The 22,110-nt window shown below is 40.6% G+C and overlaps 1 protein-coding gene and 1 long non-coding RNA gene across 2 annotated transcripts in view; one reads left to right on the forward strand and one right to left on the reverse strand.

Annotated features, from left to right (window-relative positions):
- si:dkey-11f4.7 (piezo-type mechanosensitive ion channel component 2) overlaps positions 1-22,110 on the forward strand; it is a 554,199-nt gene that overhangs the window by 359,020 nt on the left and 173,069 nt on the right. Inside the window, exons 29-32 of the mRNA XM_052147980.1 lie at positions 10,418-10,507; positions 10,591-10,667; positions 11,503-11,609; positions 21,516-21,615. Of these exons, the coding sequence (XP_052003940.1) occupies positions 10,418-10,507; positions 10,591-10,667; positions 11,503-11,609; positions 21,516-21,615 (374 nt within the window). The remainder of the gene's footprint in view (positions 1-10,417; positions 10,508-10,590; positions 10,668-11,502; positions 11,610-21,515; positions 21,616-22,110) is intronic.
- Positions 7-4,205, reverse strand: LOC127659100 (uncharacterized). Its single transcript, XR_007972488.1, has 4 exons — positions 3,973-4,205; positions 2,521-2,594; positions 180-380; positions 7-72 (listed from the first exon to the last, which is right to left on the reverse strand). It is a non-coding gene; the product is annotated as an uncharacterized LOC127659100 (long non-coding RNA).

The raw sequence follows: 22,110 nt of genomic DNA on the forward strand, positions 1-22,110 counted from the left end.
CATCATCTGTCGTTTCAACGCTGGAACCTGTTTGGAAGCGCACCAAATATCTCATTGCCTCTTGCCAAGATTCTAGAGCAGGGAATAATGAATGAAAGTCAGTTATCCACCATAAACAGACAAAGAAATTACACAGATGAAATGCAGGAATATCAAATGCACAAGTCAGACCCATTTACCTGCTCCCTTCATAAACTTAAAATGATGTTTCTCCCAGGTGCTGTGTGGAGACGTACAGCGGATGGCTAAATTGTTTCCCTTGTCTTTTTGCGGAGGTCAAATGGGGGCCAATAGCACATGTCATTGCTGAGCCACACTTGCGGAACCACTGCAAATGGCAGATCATCCTCGTTGATAAATTGAACAATGGCAAACAGCATCTAAAATAGAAGAAAGATAGCATAAAGTATACATTTTGATTAATTTTCAGAAGAAAAAAAAACAATAACATTCAAAATGCTCACCCCTTCAAAAAAAAAAAAAAAAAACAAGTGTCATTTTTACAAGTGGATCAACGGAAAACCAGCCTTTCCATCCGGGCAAGGAAGAAGATAATATTTCTTCTGAACATTTGCTATATGGGAAAAGCGGAGTGTATCTGATAGGCCAGATAAATGAAAAATGCCCAGCTTGGAAGATTCCACAGGGTAAGTAAATAAATCGACCATGTTCCGGAACCTCTTGTAGATGACCAAAGTGTTGTCCATTTCATCAACGACTACATTCTCTATAACAACTATGTCCTTATTTTCCAACAGGACACAGTTGTTTCCCTCTGAACGTTTCACAACAAAGTCTTGAAAGTAATACGCCTCATACTGCTTTTTCACAGAAAGACCATTGAGGAGTGGTCCATGGTTGTGCTCCCTCAAGGGCCTTGTTTTGGAGATGTTTGTTCTTCTGTGCTGACTTCTCTCCGACAATCGGCGAACAACCTGCTCCAGTGGTTGTGTAGGTTTGCGCAACAGTTTCTTCAGGCGTCCAAGGAAGTTTTCAAATGGGAAGCATGAGATGTTATCAAGAACACCATACTTTTTGCATCTTGCCAGAGGTGCACCAATCCATGCATGTTGTATGTCACATGTTCCTTTCCATAAAGCTTGCTGCAGTGATCAACAAATAGAACCAATATTCCGTGTGCATAGTCTGCGAGGTCAGCACACAGGGATACATTCAGTAGGATGGTGATGCCAACTGAAAGCAGCATGAAGTTGTTGTACACTTGAGTTGGTACAAGGCCTTTTAAGCTGACTGGTCCAGTGTACAAGAGGAACTGCCTGAATTCTGTAGCTTTCCAACGATCAACATCTTCCATGGATTGTTGCTTCCTGTTGAACTCGCACGGAACATGAGGTGTGAAGGTCAGGAGTACTCTGGAGAGCTCTTTTACCATGCTGGGCGAAAATCTTGTCAGCCGCCGTCCCTTTAGCCAAAGATGCAACAACTTTCTTGTCACTCCAAGGCATACCAGATGCATATAATCCAGTGGGAACTGGGTGACCAAACCAACAGACAACAATGCCAGTGGCGTTTCTCCACACTGATGACTGTCATCAGAAAGTTCATCACGGACTGCATTGTCTAATCTCAGAGTAGCATCTGTTTGTGGAAAGGTCATCCTGTTCTCGTAGTGGACCCCCTTTTGAACACACTTGTCACACCCATAATATCCACTGTGACCTTTGACATTTCTAACAAGTGCACGAGCAGGGGCGTCACAGATGAACGTTGATATTTTGAAAGGAAGTGATCTCCTTCAAACAGAACTCCTTCCGTTTCAAGTCGCTGTGCCTCTCCTACAAAAGGATTCAAAAAGTGAAGGCTGCTTGGCTTCTTCTTCCCATAATAGAGACCAATGACAAACGGAAGTTTGTTTTGCTGGACATTACCCACGTATTGCTCAATTAAACCAAGAACTGGCCAGAACTGGGCATTTGAGCTTTTGAAAAGTGGAAGTCCATCAACATTAACTTGCATTGAAACTGACGTCAACTTCTGCAATTCGGGAGACACTAACAACTGCGATAGTATCCCACTTTCAATTCCAGAGTGATGGTATACACCACCTGAGAGTTCGGTTGTTTTAACACAAGTCACTGTTTTCAGAAGGGTTCTTGGGTCTTTAGGAAGGGTTGGATGATCCTTGGACAAAATGGTTAAAAGCTTACCAAGTGCCACATGGGGGATCATGTTGTCAATAGCCCACCCTGCCAATTGTGTCCTTAGGCAATCCCCTTCCTCTTCACTATCTTCCGTGCTTGAGGAAAACATTTCAGAAGGTCCATATACCTCATCATCAGTTATTTCCTGTGCTTCAGGGATTACAGTTTGTCCATGGCTTATTGTAGCCATTCCATGTTGATGTTCATTAACAGGAGGATTTACTTGGTCAAAGTCGGGAATAACAGCAAGTAGAGCATTGTTTGCAGCTTCAATTTCCTGTTTGTCCCTCTCAACTCCTTTCAATATTCTTCTCCTTTTGGCCCAGTAACTAGACATTGTGACTAATGATGCATTTACCTTTAAAGCAAAAAGAATTGTCCAACAGTAGGTCTCTTGGGTGAAGATGACAGGTTATGCTCTGGTCAACGTATCTGCAAGAAAATGTTAACAAAACCACATTGTTAACGTTTTAGGAATATAGCTATGCAGTGGGGAGAAAACTGAACAGCCATATATGGAACAGTGAAAATGTTAAACATACAATTTATTCATTCAGTGTAGTGTTTCAAGTGAACACAGCATTGTCCTCAAACATAAAAAGTACAACAGTTCAGAGAAATAGAACTCATCATAATCCCCTTAAATCCTAGAAGTACAGAAGCAACACAGCACGTGTTAGCTAACACTTTCTAGCCACTGTATCTACGTTATGAACTAGCAGCATACTTGTTCGGACAAACATAATAATTTACAAAACCTATATACATCATTGTTTTGTTTGAAAAAAGCACAAGCTATACTTAATCTTTCTAGATGTAAAGCTTTGGCTAACTACTGTATGTAGCAAATAACATTTCTACATGTAATGTTACTAGTAATATCGCTTAACCTCAGTGTGTACTGTAAGGAAAGCAACACAGCATGTGTTAGCTAACACTTTCTAGCCACTCTTTAGCTACATTGTGACCTGAACTAGCAGCCTAATTGTTCGGACAAACATAATCATTTACAAAACCTATATACATCATTGTTTTGTTAGAAAAAGCACAAGCTATACTTAATCTTTGGCTAACTACTGTATGTAGCAAATAACATTGTAATGTTACTAGTAATATCGCTTAACCTCAGTGTGTACTGTAAGGAAAGCAACACAGCACGTGTTAGCTAACACTTTCTAGCCACTCTAGCTACATTGTGAACTGAACTAGCAGCCTAATTCTTCGGACAAACATCATTATAATTTACACAACCTATATACCTCATTGTTTTGTTAAAAAAAACACAAGCGATACTTAATCTTTCTAGATGTAAAGCTTTGGCTAACTACTGTATGTTGAAATGTTATTTGCTACATGTAATGTTACTAGCAACATTGCTTAACCTTAGTGTGTACTGTAGGAAAGCAACACCGCACGTGTTAGCTAACACTTTCTAACCACTATAGCTACATTGTGAACTGAACTAGCAGCATTCTTGTTCGACAAATATAATCATTTACACAACCTATATACATCATTGTTTTGTTAGAAAAAAAAACACACAAGTTATACTTAGTCTTTCTAGATGTAAAGCTTTGGCTAACTACTGTATGTAGTTAATAACATTTCTACATGTAATGTTACTAGCAACATTGCTTAACCTCAGTGTGTACTGTAAGGAGGGCAAAACAGCACGTGTTAGCTAACACTTTCTAGCCACTCTAGCTACTGGACTAGCAGCATACTGCAAGAACAATGGTGACTAACTTAGATATTTTAAAAACAATGTAAACATAATATTGCGTTACACAAAAAGGAAACATGTACTTACTTAAACGATGGTAGTCGATGACTTTGCTAACTGTAGGCTGTTGAAACTAGTACTGAGTCTGACTGTAACTCGTGATTGAATGGCAAACTGAACCGAATGTGCTCTAGTCATATTGTTACGGGAGGGGCCTGCCTCGGTGGGTCCAGTGCGTCATCGAGCCACCGTTTTAGCCCCGCCCAAAAGAATCCTGAACACAGCACTGGTGCAAAACTGTTTAACGGTTTAACTACACAATTCAGTACTTCACAGTCCACAGTGTAATGTGTTTTAGCAATAAATTTTTACCATGTATAGTGTGTTTGGATTATTTTATTTTTATTGCCTTTACAGGGACTTTCACACTTTCTTAAACATTAGTACAGGTCGTAATTGCAAATGAATCCCTTACCTGTAAAAGGTAAAATAACAACAAAAAAAAATCGAGGTTGGAAAAAATTACAGACAAACGAAATTTCTACGCAACTGTGAAACCAGGGGAGAAAGCTTTTTCATTGAGTTTATCCTTCACGTCAAAACGGGGACAGATGTCTTTCACTGTTCACTGATAGTCAGGCATTGGTGAAAAGTCTAACTTCATCAATTTATTCTGCTAAATTTTTCATACCCTGTATTAAATATCTATTTTTAAACCTAATCAGAATCAGAAAGATATTTATTGCCAAGTAAGTTTTACAAAAAGGAATTATTCTTGGTTTATTGGTGCATGTCTCAATGTGCATCAATCAAAGAAATATAAACAATTTTCACCTAAGTGCATAAATAATTCAATATATTTTACATATATTACTGTATAATCGCTTCAGAGTTTCAAAGTAATTTAAATGTCATTTCCTAAACCTTACCTTATCATGGAATCTAGAGTCAAGAATCTGTTATAAACCCTAATGGCTTTGGAGCAAAAATAATAATAGCCAAATGGCTGGTCGATTTTGAGAGTCAAGCTGTGACTGTATTTCAAAGCGGCTTGCCGCCGGCCGGCCGCGGTCGAATTGCCGCCGGCCGGCCGCGGTCGAATTGCCGCGAGGCATCCGCCAGAGAAATGACGCGGGCGGCCCGCCGTCTGACCGCCGGTGGCATCTCGCAAGAAATGGGCGTGACGAATTCGGCGGCAAACGCTGGATCACCGCCAGTGGGACGCACCTATAGCCGACAGCTTGGGGACAGCGGCAAAAAGAAGCCGTGCGGACATTTTTTGCTATCTGGGTGGAGCGTTTCCGCCACAGAGTGAAAAAAAAAATGTAATTGCGATTTTTTTTTTAATCTCACAATTCTGACTTTTTATCTCAGAATTACGTGATATAAAGTGGCAATTGCAGGTTAGCTATAAAGTCAGAATTGCATGATATAAAGTCGCAATTGTAGTACTATGTTATTAAGTCAAAATTGCGTGATATAAAGTGCGAGAAATATAGCTTGAAATTCTGGCTTTTTTCACATAATTGCATGTTTATATATCTCGCAATTCTGACTTTATAATAGGCCTACGCAATTGGGAGATATAAAGGCAGAATTGCGTGATATAAAGTGCGTGTTACAAAGTCAGAAGAATTGTGAGACATAAACTATGGGTAAAAAAAAAAAAAGAAGCAATTACGACTTTATTTCATGCAATTCTGACTTTATTTCATGCAATTGCGACTTTAGTTCACGAAATTCTGATTTTATATCTCGCAATTCTGAGAAATAAAGTCAGAATTGCAAGATAAAAAGTCGCAATTATCTTTTAAAATGTTTTAGGCTATTCTATGGCGGAAACAAGCTTCCATACTAGGCTATAGCCTATAGCCTGCCCTAGTAGCCTAATTAAATTAATATAAAGAGGCGATTTGTCCACTAATGGCTTAGTCGACTAGGGGGGAAAAAAATAGTCGGAGGCCTTATTCCACATATCTTCGAAGTTCCAACCAGCAGGCCATTCTGGGTTGAGCGAGCGACCCTGCAGAATGAGCTGAGCAGAGCGGAATATTCAGAAATGCGCTCTCGCTCACATGCTCTGATCGGAACAAACCCGAACACTGTCTGCTGAACTTGCGCAGAAACATCAAAATAGACATAACCAGCTTAAAATTGTTTTTAAAACTAAACATTTAGACTATTTTAGCACAAATTATGAGCTTAATTGGCGATTTTTTTATAATTCTTGACAAAAAAAGTTTGAAGAAAAGTTTTGGGTGGGTCTGTTGAAAAGTGGGTGGGCCTAGGCCCGTCAGGCCCACCCATAACGCCGTGCCTGCCATCAGCACTTGGATGCTTCACTATGTGTGAATCACTCCGCTTGTGTTCGTGCTGTTCTAAACTAAAGTGTAAGACCTGTGCATATGTGTTAAGAGCTACTGTTAGTCTTTTTTTTTGACATTACATATGTTAGCCAGCAGGTGGTTGCAAAAGGTAATTTTTGTGTATAATATGAGCAAGTTAAGTGACATGATGTCCATCCGTCAGCCACTGTTTACAAACAACAGCTCTTCGTGATTGCTTATGTTACTAATATACTACTAAAGCTAGGACTGATTAATTTCACAATGGGTGCTGTTTAAAATGGCAGAGGACATTGTGGTTTCTATAGTGCTCAACACTTGTGCACCAGCTACCACGAAATAGGGAGAAATACCCCCGCTTGGATGCTATTTTTCTACTGAGAATGCTGATCTTCAGAAAGCTGACAGCATGTCTGCTTGGGAGTGGCAGGAGGTGATAGTACATGCTCCATTTCTCTCTCTCTCTCTCTCTCTCTCTCTCTCTCTCTCTCTCTCTCTCTCTCTCTCTATCATACACACACACCCACAGATCCATCCTTGTTTATCAAATAACTTGTTTGAAACAGCACAAGCCTTGATACTATTTTTGAAATGACATTTTTGAATTACTAATGGAGGCTTGGACACATCATTTGTTTTGAACCAACAACGGCAGATTCTGATCCATTACCTATGAAAGTAGTTCCATGCACAAATGCATTTTTATGACCGTACTCAGTTTTTCCTAATTTCAAAAAATTTAATTGTTCATTGAACCATTGTACATAAGCAATGTCACACTCGCAATCTTGCTGTATGGCCCTAAATATATAAGCAATATCACACAAGCAAGAGTGCAACATGGCCCTACATCAGCACTGCTGTGATTTGGCCTCAGGCACAAGGCTGCAGGCCGAGTGCTGTAGGTAATCACAGCAGTGCTGATTTATGTACATACAGGGTTGGGGAGTAATTAAATAAATGTAACGGGAATACGTATTTAAAATACAAAATATAAGTAACTGTATTCCACTAGAGTTACAATTTAAATAATTGGAATTTATAATGCAGTTGCATTCTAAATATTATGTTGATTACTGAAGAGATTATTTTGCATTTCATGGTCATTTGTTTAATTTAATATTTAGTCCTTTCAGATGGAAAACCATAGACATATAAATGGTGTGATACAAAGTGCATTTGAACAGCGGTGAAACACTTTCTTTTGATGTGTTACATTCAATCGAACAGAGTAAGTTTAAAGTAAGTTTTGAGCAGAAGAAATAGAAATATACCTTGCGTAAAATTGACAGCTTTACGCTAAGCTAAAATGTTATTTCTAGCCATTTTACATGCACATGTTACCAGACACGATCATACTTCTTTATCAAGAAAATTCATGTTGGATCATAATTTCTTTTTTCTAGTAAGACCTTCGATATTAGGGCTTCTTGATAATAATTTTTATATTATTTTCCTGTAAAAATATCTAAAAATCATTCAAACAAGATCAATTTGATTTATCTGGTTTTAGAAACAACACTGCATAAAATATTTAGGTTTTTCTGATGACAAGTGTATTTTGTCTTACTGTACTGAGTTTTTATAGTCAAAACAGTGCTGAAGAAGTAATCCAAAGTATTTAGTATACGTTACTGACCTTGAGTAATCTAACGAAATAAAGATTACATGCTGTAAAATGTAATTTTTTACTTAATTAAAAATTAATTAAGATTACTAAAGGTCAGTAACATATTCTAAATACTTTGGATACATTATTCCAAAATTGATTAAATTCATTATTTTCCTCAAAATTCTACAAACAATACCCCATAATGAAATTGTGAAAGAAGTTTGATTGAAATCTTTGAAAATTTATTAAAAATAAAAAACGAAACAAAATCACATGTATATATGAATTCACAGCCTTTGCCATGACACTCAGAATTGAGCTCAGGTGCATCCTGTTTCGACTGATCATCCTTGAGATGTTTCTACAACTTGATTGGAGTCTACCTGTGGTAAATTCAGTTGATTGGACATGATTTGGAAAGGCACAAACCTGTCTATATAAGGTCCCACAGTTAACAGTGCATGTCAGAGCACAAACCGAGCCATGACGTCCAAGGAACTGTCTGTAGACCTCCAAGACAGGATTGTATCGAGGCACAGAAGGTGAAGGTTCATCTTCCAACAGGACAACGACCCTAAGCACACAGTCAAGATAACAAAGGAGTGGCTACGGGACAACTCTGTGAATGTTTTTGAGTGGCCCAGCCAGAGTCCAGACTTGAACCCGATTGAACATCTCTGGAGAGATCTGAAAATGGCTGTGCACCAACTCTCCCCATCCAACCTGATGGAGTTTGAGAGGTCCTGCAAAGAAGAATGGGAGAAACTGCCCAAAAATAGGTGTGCCAAGCGTGTAGCATCATACTCAAAAAGACTTGAGGCTGTAATTGGTGCCAAAGGTGCTTCAAAGTATTGAGCAAAGGCTGTGAATACTTATGTACATGTGATTTTTTTTCAAACAAACTTTTTTCACATTATCATTATGGGGTATTTTTTGTAGAATTTTGAGGAAAATGATTAATTTAATCCATTTAGGAATAAGGCTGTAACATAACATATTGTGGAAAATTGAAGCGCTGTGAATACTTTCCGGATGCACTGTGTGTGTGTATATATATATATATATATATATATATGTCTGTGACGAGGAAGAGGACTTGGACGGGCCGTGCACGGCCGGCGCTGAATCAGATGATCAGAGGGAGAGTGAGATAAAGGGTGGTCAGAGACACCAGTTCGAGAGAGAGAGAGAGAGAGCGAGAGAGAGAGAGATGCATGTGGCCACGTTGCATGTGTGTGTGTGTGTGTGTGTGTTTGTTTATGTTTGTTTTACGTTGAGTTTTACCACTAAACTTTACGTTGCCAGTTCCCCCCACCTCCTTGCCCATCCTTTTAACTGTGTATATAAATTCTCTGTGGGTTTTTTTAAAATAATTTTTTGGCAGATAAATCTTTTTTTTTTATGATGTCTTTTGAGTAACAGTTGCTGAAACATAATCACAATGTCCTCAAATCATCAGTCTCACAGTACTGTAGGTATCTGTACTCATACATGATAATAATGCAATATTATGTTAAACTGATCACATATATATATTATATTGGAGTAAGCTTAGATATGAAAAAACAATTAACTATTTGAAGAAAATATTTTTTGGGATTTTTGTAACTTTTTCTCTCCCTGCTTAATATGCAAAAACTATAAGTGAGGCTTCGGTTGGTTGGTTTACCTGTTTTAAATATCTTGGTGGTAGTGTTGTAAGAAACATCCCTTTTCACAAACTTTGAACAACAACAACAAAAAAAGTTCAATTAAGCCCTATAATGATAGTGAATTATAGCAACACGGAGGGATATTTGCAACAAATAAATAAATCCTTGCTTTTGTACTGAGATTTCAATCAACAGTGAAGACAACATGAGCCATAGAATGAGAACAAAGAGGGAAGTTTTTTTTTTTACTATTTAGTGAAGAGAAGTTGATAAGTTGATAGTGCATGATAATATTTGCATTTAGATAGTCTATCCATGGACGTATTGCTTGATTCATTTTTATTACATGTATCGGTAACTTATTACAATAAGGTTGTGTTGTGTGTATACGTTAACATTACACAATTAATTAACATGAAAAATGAACAATATTTTTACAAAACATTTTATCATGGTATATGACAATTTCTACATACGCTAATATTGAATATTATAAATCAGTAATGTAACATCATTAAGAATTAACATGAACAAACAATGAACAATATTGTATGTATAAATTAACATAAACCAGATATTCAAAGATGAAGAAATGCGTGAAAAAATATTCATTGTTATTTCTTGAAACCTAAATTGGAATATAATACATTATATGTGCACGTGTTAACGTATAACCTTAACATAAAGTGTATAATAAAATCATAATCCCCAACAACAACAACAAGCCCCTACCCCCCAAAGGCCATTGTGTAATTCGAACCATGATCAAAACATTGCTCAGTTTGTCTGAGCAGCCCGAAATAGCAACATTGGCTCAACCAATGTGATGAGTTCAGAGCAAGACTACCTAATATGCATTAAGAGTGTTCGGGAAATCTTTTTAAAAACATCTTGGGGTATTCAAATATTTTTTTTATTTTTAGAGGTGCAGAGTTGTTCGAAGCCAAAGTGAAGAAAAGGGTGGCAGCCAGATTAGAGATGGAGAAAAAATCTGTGGTGTCACTGAAGAAACAGTATGTGTTTTTGATTATATATGATGGAATGCCTTAAATGTGTATGCAGTAAATATAAACCCAGTTTCATTTTGGTCCCACAGGATGGAGAAAATCCAGTCAAAACAGAAGAACCCTCATCAGCTCACTTCACCTACCTCACATACACCAAAGTCTTCTGGTAGTGTTGATGCATCTGACTGCACTTAGACTATCGCAGCAGAATCATAATATCAATCAATCAATTATTAATCAATCAATCACATTTATTTCTATAGCACATTTAAAAAAAACACGTATGCTATAAAGTGCTATATATAAAGGAAACCTAAACAAATCATGCACAGAGTACATAAATACAATAGCAACACAAATAAATATATTTACACACTCTATACACAGTCAAAAGCAAGAGAGAAGAGATGAATCTTCAAATGAGATTTAAAAAACATCAACTGTTGTACAGGAACTGATATGGAGAGGTAAATTATCCCAAAGGCGAGGAGCCCCAACAAAGCAGGCACAATCTCCTTTTGATTTTTTACAAGACTAAGTAATGATTAAAAGAAAACCCTGTGATGACCTTCGAGGTCTAGAAGACGTATATTGCTGAAGGAGTTCTGCAATGGCAGGAAGTGCCAAGCCATGCAGATCCTTAAAAAAAATAATAAAATCTTATACTGAATTCAGAATTTAACTGGGAGCCGATGGAGAGATGCCAACACAGGTGATTTACTAGCATGCTTCCTAATTCCAGTCAGAAGCCGAGCAGCAGCATTTTGAATTAACTGCTGATGTGATAGTGAGGCATGAGAAATACCATAATAATCCAATGTATTACAGCAATCCAGTCTAGAAGAAATAAAAGCATGTATAACAACCTCCAGATCCTTAAAAAACAGAAAAAGTTTCAAATTCGCAATAATACTTTCCGAACATCATAAAATAACGTACTGGATGAAAGTGTAATCTGTGTGTCTTTAATGTGAAGAGCAAACTAATGTGTGTGTGTCTAGATGGAGATTGTGGCTATCATCTGTTTGAAAGTGACAGTGAGGAAGAGGAGGAGATACAGGGCAGAACACAGGATGACACTTTACCGAAGAAGAAAACTGCTTTTCAGGTGAAAATAAAAGAAAAGTCATGCATGCATACTAAGGTTTGCCAAGACTACTGAATGTGCAACGTCAATTTGGAATTTATTTATCAAGCATTTTAAAAACTACAACATAGACCAAAATGATGTACATATAGATCAAACACACCATAAAACATTTAAAAATATAAAAACCATAAAACAAGTAAAACTTATTTAGATTTGTCCAACACAATGACCATTATGTTGTTTCAAAGGCCAAAGAGAACAGGTGAGCCTCGTGGTGGCTTTTAAACATGTTAATAGAGGTGGAGGACCTAACATGCAATGGTAAACTATTCCACAATCTGGGAGCAGCAACAGGAAAACCACGGCCACCTTTACACTTTAAACATGGTCATGGGACAGTGAGGAGCAGTTGTCTTGGATGATCTGAGAGACCTTTAAGTATGACGGAAGATAATGAGCTCAGAAATTTAACCAGGTACCATTACTTGTAAAGCTTTAAAAACATATAACAACACATTAGATTGGATTTTGAATTTAACTGGTAACCAGTGGAGAAATAGGTATAGGTGAAATATGGTCCCTCTTCCTGATATTAGTTAAAACAAAAGCCTTGTAGCAGCATTTTGAACTATCTGCAGATGAGAAAGGGGAGACTGACTTATACCCAAGTATAAGGATTGCAGTAGTCAAGGCAAGAAGACATAAATGCATGTGTAACTTTCTCCAAGTCAGTGAATAAGAGGATAAGTTTGATCTATGCAATGGCTCTAACATGGAAGAAGCTACTCTTGATAAGCAGATTAATGCTTTTGGGGAATTAAAAAAATGAAAATTGTCAAAATTCACACCCAGATTTTAGACATGAATTTTAACATCATGCAGACACTCCAAAAAACATCTAAAATATGGTTCCCCGTCTGTCGCTCACTTCAACGTTGTGTCGAAGAAGTGACACTAGGGGTCTCTCTTGAGCACCAAATATACCTTTGATCTATGAAAAAAGGCCAATGAGAAATTGGCAGACAGAATTTGCGGACATACGGGTATAAGGCGGGGAAATACATCTGTTTCATTCCGAAATTTTCTTCGGAGCCGATGATCGCGTATGCAGCGAGCTGCGAGTCACACACCTGTTCCTCTTACCTCTGAGCAATCTGCTGTTGGATCTACGGCGCACTTCAGCGGCTTTGTCCTTCTCTGCACGGCAGTGCAGTTTGCCCTTGGGTGCTTCGACAGCGCAAACTAAAAGAATTGTTTGTTAAAAGAGTAATTTTCCTCTAAAAGAGCAATACACAGCAGCGTTGAACGTCCTTTTCAGGACGCGTCTTTATAAAGATGCCTTTCCACCCCTGCCGCCTTTGGGCCAGTGTTGTGGCAAAAAAAATTATCAACCAACCATTATCACTGCATAAGAGACACTCAGAGTCAAACAGTCTTTTAAAATTATTTATTCTTGCAAGAAGACCCAGTCAGTACACAGCAACTCGTCTGTGTCATGAGAGAGTGTTTTTATCAGGCAGGGCTGCCGTTCTTATACAATTCTCCCCCCCGAGGTCAACTGGCAGAAGCAGATCTTACTCCCCCCTTCTCTCCCTCTGATACAGGGACTAGGCTACTAAGCCTGATTTACTATTAACCAGCCCAAACGTACCCCCCTGTACTACATGACCTCTGACCTGAAGAGGGCAGAGGTCCCCACTCAGCCTGGACCGAGGTGTCTCTGTTCTGCTTTTCAGTCGTAAATACTGTCCCTTGTTCAAACATAAATTTCCCAATGTCTTCTCTCCTTCCAGATCGGACAAACAGATGGCATTCCTGTGTGCTGACTGAGTCCTTGACCATTGATTATCGAAAATTTCTACAACACCAGCATTCCCAGGCTGAGGCTGATGCCCAGATGTACAGTCAGTGCTGGAATGCCTCGCTGCCTTCAGGCCAGGCACTGCGGTACCTTTAAAACTTTTCCAGAGGCATATGGCGTCATGTGTGATGGTCAACCCCGCCTGCCACCAAACATTCAAATCCTGGACAGACCTCTACTTTCTGGGGGCAGGAGTCCCCTTGCAGCAGGTGTCCTGACGCGTCCTGGTCACGACCAACGCCTCCAAATTGTGTCGGTGTGCAACGGGCACGCAGCCGCGGGGGTGCTGGCACATCAACTGCCTAGAGTTGTTGACTGTATTCTTTGCCCTGTGGAGGTTTCTACCGCTCGTCTCCTCCATTGGAGCCAGCGGCTACTCAAGTTGCTGCGTGCCACTCAAATCCCTGGCAACCTCAATGTGGTGGTGGACGCGCTATCACGACAACCCTTGCCCAGTGGAGAGTGGAGGCATTTGTAGGCTCAGGTAGACCTGTTTGCCTCCCAAGAGACCTCCCACTGCCCGCTCTGGTATGCCCGAACAGAGGCTCCCCTCGGGGCATATGCACTGGCACACAGCTGGCCCACGTGGCTGCGCAAGTACGCATTTCCCCCAGTGAGCCTTCTTGTACAGGTGCTGTGCAAGGTCAGGGAGGATGAGGAACAAGTCACTCTAGTGGCTCCCTATTGGCCAACCTGGGCTTGGTTCTCGGACCTCGTACTCCTCGCGACAGCCACTCCCTGAGAAATTCCCCTGATGAAAGACCTTCTTTCTCAGGGATGGGGCACGCTCTGGCATCCACAACCAGACCTCTGGAACATGCATGTCTGTCCCCTGGACGGGATGCAGAAGATCTAGCTGATCTACCACCTGCAGTCGTGGACACGATCAACCAAGCCAGAGCCCCTTCTACCCCTTCATTGGCCTGTCACACCCAGGCTGTGCCCCCCCCCTCCTGCGGGTCCGAGCACACTCAACAAGGAATGTTGTGTCCTCATGGGCACTGGCCAGAGGCACCTCCCTGGCAGACATATGCAGAGCATCGGGTTGGGCAACACCTAATACATTTGCGAGATTTAAAAATCTCAGGGTACAGTCAGTTTCGTCCAGTGTTTTCTCAGGTCCGAGCCAGTAGAACTCGGTAACATGCTGACGGACTGACCGGGTGGATCACTTTCACCAAGCGCCCTTTCCCTCGGTTGAGGTAAAATCATGCGCTTTTTCTCCCAGTTGATCCCACTCACTCGGCTCCCTGGATGACTCCTCCCTAGACCTTTGGGTCCACAATTCAGCGGAGGAATTTGCCGACCCAATCCACTGCGGGTCTCAAATCTACCCTGTACTGGAATAGGTGTTCCACAGGTCAGGGCTCCTATGTGGACTTCCCCCTGTGTGTATTTTCCATGGTACAGAGCCCTTACGAGCGGACCCGCGTCTCCCTCCCCTCCCTTTCCCACTGCCCCTTGGTTGCCGTGTCTGTAGCAACTCCTCCCTCTGAAGAAGCAGGATCACTTCCCACATGTGACCTAAAAACCCATGTGGTGTATGTCATCACTTTTACCTCCCCCTCTCTGGGCAGGTCTGGTCTCTGCAGGGTCTTTTCCCCCTGAAAGAATTGGAGTAAGACTCTATGTGAGTAACATAGAGACCAAAGAGGCCCGGCTCAGCCCGTTCCCAGACTTGGCAGCGTCGCCATGTTCCCCTGTCAAGGGTATAGAACCAGAAGGCTTTCGATGACTTTATGGGGCATTGGGGAAGGGTATGTGCAGCCTGATACAGCTGGTTGATTTGGCACGTTACATACCTGCCCGCTCCTGTGTCAGCAGTACATGTACACGGCTCAGCGCATGGCGTGATTTAAATCGGACCCCTAGTGTCGCTTCTTCGACACAACGTAGAAGTGTGCGACAGACAGAGAACGTCTAGTTTACAGATGGAACCTCCATTCCCTGATGGAGGGAATGAGACTTTGTGTCCTCCCGGCCACGTCGCAGAGCCGAGCCACTGTTGCTGCCGGACCTTTGTCGGCTCCTCAGAAAAATCCTGAATGTAACATGTATTTCCCCACCGTTTATACCCATATGTCCGGGGGCGTGACATGCAAATTCTGTTTGCCAATTTCTAATTGGCCTTTTTTCATAGATTAGAGGTATATTCGGCACTCGAGAGACCCCTAGTGTCGCTTCTTCGACACAACGTCTCCTTCCCTCCGTAACCTAGACGTTCATCACCACACTTTAAAGGCAGGTATATTTGAGGATCATCAGAAGAAAAATGATAGGAAATTTCATGATTTGAAATATCTGGTACCAAAATTGAACCTTGTGGAACCACACATGTAATTGATGCTGAGGAAATTTCCAGTTTTAACAGAGACTATTCTATCAAGCAAGTAAACTACTTTAGGGCCATTCCATGAATACCAACACACTTATTGAGCCAGTCAAAATAGAACAACAGGATCAACTGTGTCAAACGCTGCACTGAAATACAATAAAATTAGGCTAATACAACATCCAGAATCTACAGTACCTTTATTAACAGATTGTTGGAAGACTAAGGAGAGCTGACTCTGTGCTGTAACCTGGTCTAATGCTGCATTCCATTCAAGTCAGGTGGGATATCCTTACTTGATATCTCCAGTCTCTGACCATAAAGGCATTCCATTCCGATGCTTGGAAGATGACGTGTATGAATGAAACTGCAATACAATGGTATACTAGCTTTGTTTTGCTAAGTAGTAAGGTGTGTCCAACACCATGTAAAGTACTTGAACAGCGCTATCAACTGCCTTCTCAGGAGAAGCAATCTACCATCAGAAGTCAGCAGCAGCATAATAAGTGTGTTTATTACTTCTTTCACTCATTTTAGAGTTGTAAACGTTGCTAGGAGATGTTTGTTTACTGTGTGCTGAAGTCATGTTTGTTCACATGATCATCTCACGTGTGCTTTCAGTTTCGGTGTGCTTGTATACTAGCTTTGTATTGCTAAGTAGTAAGGCATGTCCAAGCCAGGTTAATAGCCTACACTTCAATTGGTGCAATTCAATCTCCCCATTGTTCTGTGGGTTTAGAGTTGTTTACTCTGTTTAATTCTGTCTGAGCTCTGCACACTTTGCTAGTTTTTAATTATTTTTGTGTCTTAAACCAGTGAGATTCGATACACCCTGCTACATAACTGTTCTATGAAGTCAACATGTCAAAGAATTCTAAATTCTCGGGATCTGGAGATATTAAAAGACACTTACGTGCTCAAGCTAATACCCCAGTATTGAACAGGAAGTTCCTGCCCCTATTTCGCCATTGCAAATCCTATCAAACTAATCAGAGAAGGTAAGTTACACCCTGTTATCTCGCATTGTCACTCGATATGGACTAAAGTGTCAAGAGTGGTTTAAATTCAAGCAATTATTTTAATGTTGCCTCAAGCATATGGCTGAACCCAAAATTATGTATTGATAAGTCCCCTTCCAGCTGGTCAGAGAGGATTGTGAGAGTGGATTGTTGAAATCTTTAAAAAATTTGGTTCAACATTTTGGATTCCCAGATCTCAGTTCTATAGGTATTTACAGCTGCGCCACCTGCTCTGTATTATATTTGGGAGTAGCATACGTACAAAAATTGTGCCAAGTCAAATATGCGGATCACGTGACTCTAGTCAGCTTCCTAAGCAACTAATTGGCCCGGTTGCAAGGGTGGGTAGGGTAATGTTGGGTTAACATCCTTGTGGTTGCTATAATGTGGTTCTTGCTCTTGGTGGGGCACGTGGCGAGTTGAGTGAATAGTGTGATGCCTCCACACATGCTAGGTCTCCACGGTAATGCACTCAACAAGCCACATGATAAGACACTGAGACAACTGAGATTCATGTTCCGGCACGCGGATTGAGGCGAGTCACTATGCCACCATGAGGACTTGGAGTGTTGGGAATTGGGCATTCCAAATTGGAGAGAAAAGGGGAGAAAATGCCAAAAATAAAAATATTTTTTACAAATATGCGGATCTCGGATGGTCCACTGTGGTGACCCCTAATGGGAGCAGCCAAAAGAAGAAGATTATTATTAGGCTATTATTATGAAAAGGCATATACAGTGGGTACGGAAAGTATTCAGACCCCCTTAAATTTGTCTCTCTTTGTTATATTGCAGCCATTTGCTAAAATCATTTAAGTTCATTTTTTTTCCTCATTATTGTACACACAGCACCCCATATTGACAGAAAAACACAGAATTGTTGACATTTTTGCACATTTATTAAAAAAGAAAAACTGAAATATCACATGGTCCTAAGTATTCAGACCCTTTGTTCAGTATTTAGTAGAAGCACCCTTTTGATCTAATACAGCCTTTTTGAGTCTTTTTGGGAAAGATGCAACAAGTTTTTCACATCTGGATTTGGGTATCCTCTGCCATTCCTCCTCACAGATCCTCTCCAGTTCTGTCAGGTTGGATGGTAAATGTTGGTGGACAGCCATTTTCAGGTCTCTCCAGAGATGCTCAATTGGGTTTAAGTCAGGCCTCTGGCTGGGCCATTCAAGAACAGTCACGGAGTTGTTGTGAAGCCACTCCTTCGTTATTTTAGCGGTGTGCTTAGGGTCATTGTCTTGTTGGAAGGTGAACCTTCGGCCCAGTCTGAGGTCCAGAGCACTCTGGAGAAGGTTTTCGTCCAGGATATCCCTGTACTTGGCCGCATTCATCTTTCCCTCGATTGCAACCAGTCGTCCCGTCCCTGCAGCTGAAAAACACCCCCACAGCATGATGCTGCCACCACCATGCTTCACTGTTGAGACTGTATTGGACAGGTGATGAGCAGTGCCTGGTTTTCTCCACACATACCGCTTAGAATTAAGGCCAAAATGTTCGATCTTGGTCTCATCAGACCAGAGAATCTTATTTATCACCATCTTGGAGTCCTTCAGGTGTTTTTTAGCAAACTCCATGCAGGCTTTCATGTGTCTTGCAGTGAGGAGAGGCTTCCGTCGGGCCACTCTGCCATAAAGCCCCGACTGGTGGATGGCTGCAGTGATGGTTGACTTAATACAACTTTCTCCCATCTCCCGACTGCATCTCTGGAGCTCAGCCACAGTGATCTTTGGGTTCTTCTTTACCTCTCTCACCAAGGCTCTTCTCCCCCGATAGCTCAGTTTGGCCGGACGGCCAGCTCTAGGAAGGGTTCTGGTCATCCCAGACGTCTTCCATTTAAGGATTATGGAGGCCACTGTGCTCTTATGAACCTTAAGGGCAGCAGAAATGTTTTTGTAACCTTGGCCAGATCTGTGCCTTGCCACAATTCTGTCTCTGAGCTCTTCAGGCAGTTCTCCTTTGACCTCATGATTCTCATTTGCTCTGACATGCACTGTGAGCTGTAAGGTCTTATATAGACAGGTGTGTGGCTTTCCTAATCAAGTCCAATCAGTATAATCAAACACAGCTGGACTCAATTGAAGGTGTAGAACCACCTCAAGGATGATCAGAAGAAATGGACAGCACCTGAGTTAAATATATGAGTGTCACAGCAAAGGATCTGAATACTTAGGACCATGTGATATTTCAGTTTTTCTTTTTTAATAAATGTGCAAAAATGTCAACAATTCTGTGTTTTTCTGTCAATATGTTATTGTTCTGTGTGTACAATAATGAGGAAAAAAAATGAACTTAAATGATTTTAGCAAATGGCTGCAATATAACAGAGTGAAACATTTAAGGGGGTCTGAATACTTTCCGTACCCACTGTATATGGCATATTTCATTAGTATAAACTATAAATGTGAGAGTAATTTAAAAACATTTGCATTTCATTTAGTTTTGACGCTCTTTAAGCCCAGCCAACACCCAGTTCTATCTGAACACAGATACAGATAATTTTGTCAAATGAAAAAAAGCAAATACAGATAATAGCTTTGCTGCACACCTCTAATAGACATTCACTTTTATTATGTAATGTCGATAAATGAGTCACAGTTCCTACATTACGTGATGTTAAAGCTATTTTAACAAACACCTGCAAACTCGGGTGTATAAAACATGGTATATTATACTCTCTTTTGACAACCGTAAACCTGCAGCACAAATGCTAGCGTTGCAACATTGTTTATCAGTTAGGTTGCAAGGAGACATCTCTGGTTACAGTCAAACACCTGCTAAGCAAACGGGAGTATTACATTTACATTTATTTATTTAGCAGACACTTTTATCCAAAGTGACTTACAAATGAGGAGAACAATAGAAGCGTTTTTTTTTTTTTAAAGATACTAAAGACACAGACGCTTGGGTGGAATAAGGCAATTCATTCCACCAGAATGAATCACTGTAGCGGTCCGGGACAGTGATTTTGTGCCTCTATGAGATGGCACCACGAGGCACTGTTCACCTGCAGCACAAAGGTTTCTGGAGGGAACATACATCTGAAGTTGTGAGTTTAGATAGTAGGGTGCGGAGCTAGTGGTTGTTCTGTAAGCAAGCATCAATGCCTTGAGCTTAATGCGAGCAAACATTGGCAGACAGTGCAAATTGATGAAGAGAGGCATGACGTTCACTCTCTGCCACATTCTGGATTAATTGCAGAGGTTTGTCAGCACATGCTGGAAGGCCTGCCAGAAGAGCATTGCAATAATCCAGCCAGGATAGAACAAGAGCTTGGACGAGGAGTTGTGTAGCATGCTCTGATAGGAAGGGCCTGATTGTCCTAATATTGTACAAGGCAAATCTGCATGATCGGGCAGTCCTTATGATATTAGTCTGTGAAGTTCAAATGATCGTCAAACACAACTCCAAGATTTCTGGCTGTCCTGGATGGTGTAATCATTGACAAGTCTAGCTGAATGGTGAAGTTGTCATGTGCTTGAATAACAGATACTAGTGATGACATTTATATGGAGAAGAGGAGTGGTCCAAGCACTGAAGCTTGAGGCACCCCAGTAGCTAGTTGGTGAGACTTAGACACCTTTCCTCTCCAAGACTTTTGTTGCCTTTTGTCATGAGGGTTGACAGGAGAATCTGGTGGTCTACTTTGTCGAATGCAGCAGACAGATCTAGCAGGATGAGTTCAGATGATTTGGATGCTGTTCTGGCCAGTCTCAGAGCTTCAGTAACTGACAGCAGGGCAGTCTGTGTAGAATGTCGGCTTTTGAAGCCAGACTGGAAGCTGTCTAGCAGGTTGTTTCTAAGAAAAGATGAGACTTGGTTGAACATGACTCTTTAGAGTGTTTAAGAGATGAATGCGAGGAGGGATACTGGTCTGTAGTTTTCTAAAAGTGCAGGGTTTAAGGTAGGTTTCTTAAGCAGTGGGATTTCCCGAGCCTGCTTAACTGTGGAGGGAAAGGTACCAGCGAGAAGAGATGTATTAATAATGTGAGTGAGAGCAGGTTATATTGTAGGAGAAATGACTTGAAGGAGGTGGGAGGGGATAGGATCAAGAGGGCAGGTAGTAAGATGGCTGGAAAGGAGAAGTTTGGAGACTTCCGCTTCCAAGTGGGGAGAGAATGAATGAGTTTGTGTGATGTTAATGTTTGTTTGTGGGTTTGTGGTGTGGAGAATTGGCAGCTGATGGTTGTTATTTTATCTATGAAAAATGTAGCAAAGTCATTAGCTGTTAGAGATTATGAAAAGTGTGGGAGTACAATAAGAATTCTTAATTTTGCTGTGATTGATGTTTTTGCAGTGTAAATGTTAGTAGAGAAGGAAGAGAGGAGTGACTATCTTTCGATTTGTGCAATTTCCTCTCCGCTGCTCTGAATTTAAAGCACTGTTCACAGAGAACATTGGTAGCAGGGGCTGGCCTGGATGAGAGGGGGAAAATGTTATGTAGACAAGATGTTAATGTGGAGCATAGAGAGATAGTAGCATTATTTGCAAGAGAGGAGAACTGGTTAGTAACATAACATTTACTAATGCTTTTAAGATGATCAAAACTGCAGTGCTGCCCAAACCCACCATTGAAATCTGCTTCTCAATAAAACCTGGAGGCGCGGCTGCCTGTGGTGTGATGTCACAGTCAATTAATCTATTGTAGGCCACTGAAGATCTAAAGCAAATGCAGTTACTAGATATGTTCTTGTTCCCTGACAGATGGCGTATGAGGCTTGGGTGGCAGGATCCACAGTAGCTCTCCGAGACCATGAACATCAAGAGCAAAAGAGAGTCAAAAGACAGTTGCACAGACAAGAGGGTACCATCTCCCATCATTTACTCCATTACTTTCTTAATTTCAGAAAATTATTGAACTTTTACTGAAGATAGATTGTCTAACACCTCTGCTCAAGAAACCCACCCGACCCCCCTACATTTTTTATTTAATGACAGTCAGTCCTTTGCCCTTTTGTATAAAAATGTACAATAAAAAGTACAATATTCAACCAAAATACCACCTATATAAGTAGTAAATGCAGTACGGATTTCAAGGGAATGTTCATCTCAAAATTAAAATTAATTCATATAATTTACTCACTCTCATTTTAGCCTGAGTCACCATTCACTTTCATTTGTCATTCTACCAAACATCTTGTTTGACTCTTGGGCCTTGTTCACACTAGAGGAAAAATCTGATTTTTTAGACTGACTTTTCAAACTGTAGGTTATATTTGGACAGATCAGATATTTTTTGCAGTTCATACTGCAGTCGCTTTTGTCAGCATGCCCACGCTAGTTGTTATAGTAACGATGA

The sequence above is a fragment of the Xyrauchen texanus genome, chromosome 18 (assembly GCF_025860055.1).
Source record: "Xyrauchen texanus isolate HMW12.3.18 chromosome 18, RBS_HiC_50CHRs, whole genome shotgun sequence".
Lineage (NCBI taxonomy): Eukaryota > Metazoa > Chordata > Actinopteri > Cypriniformes > Catostomidae > Xyrauchen > Xyrauchen texanus.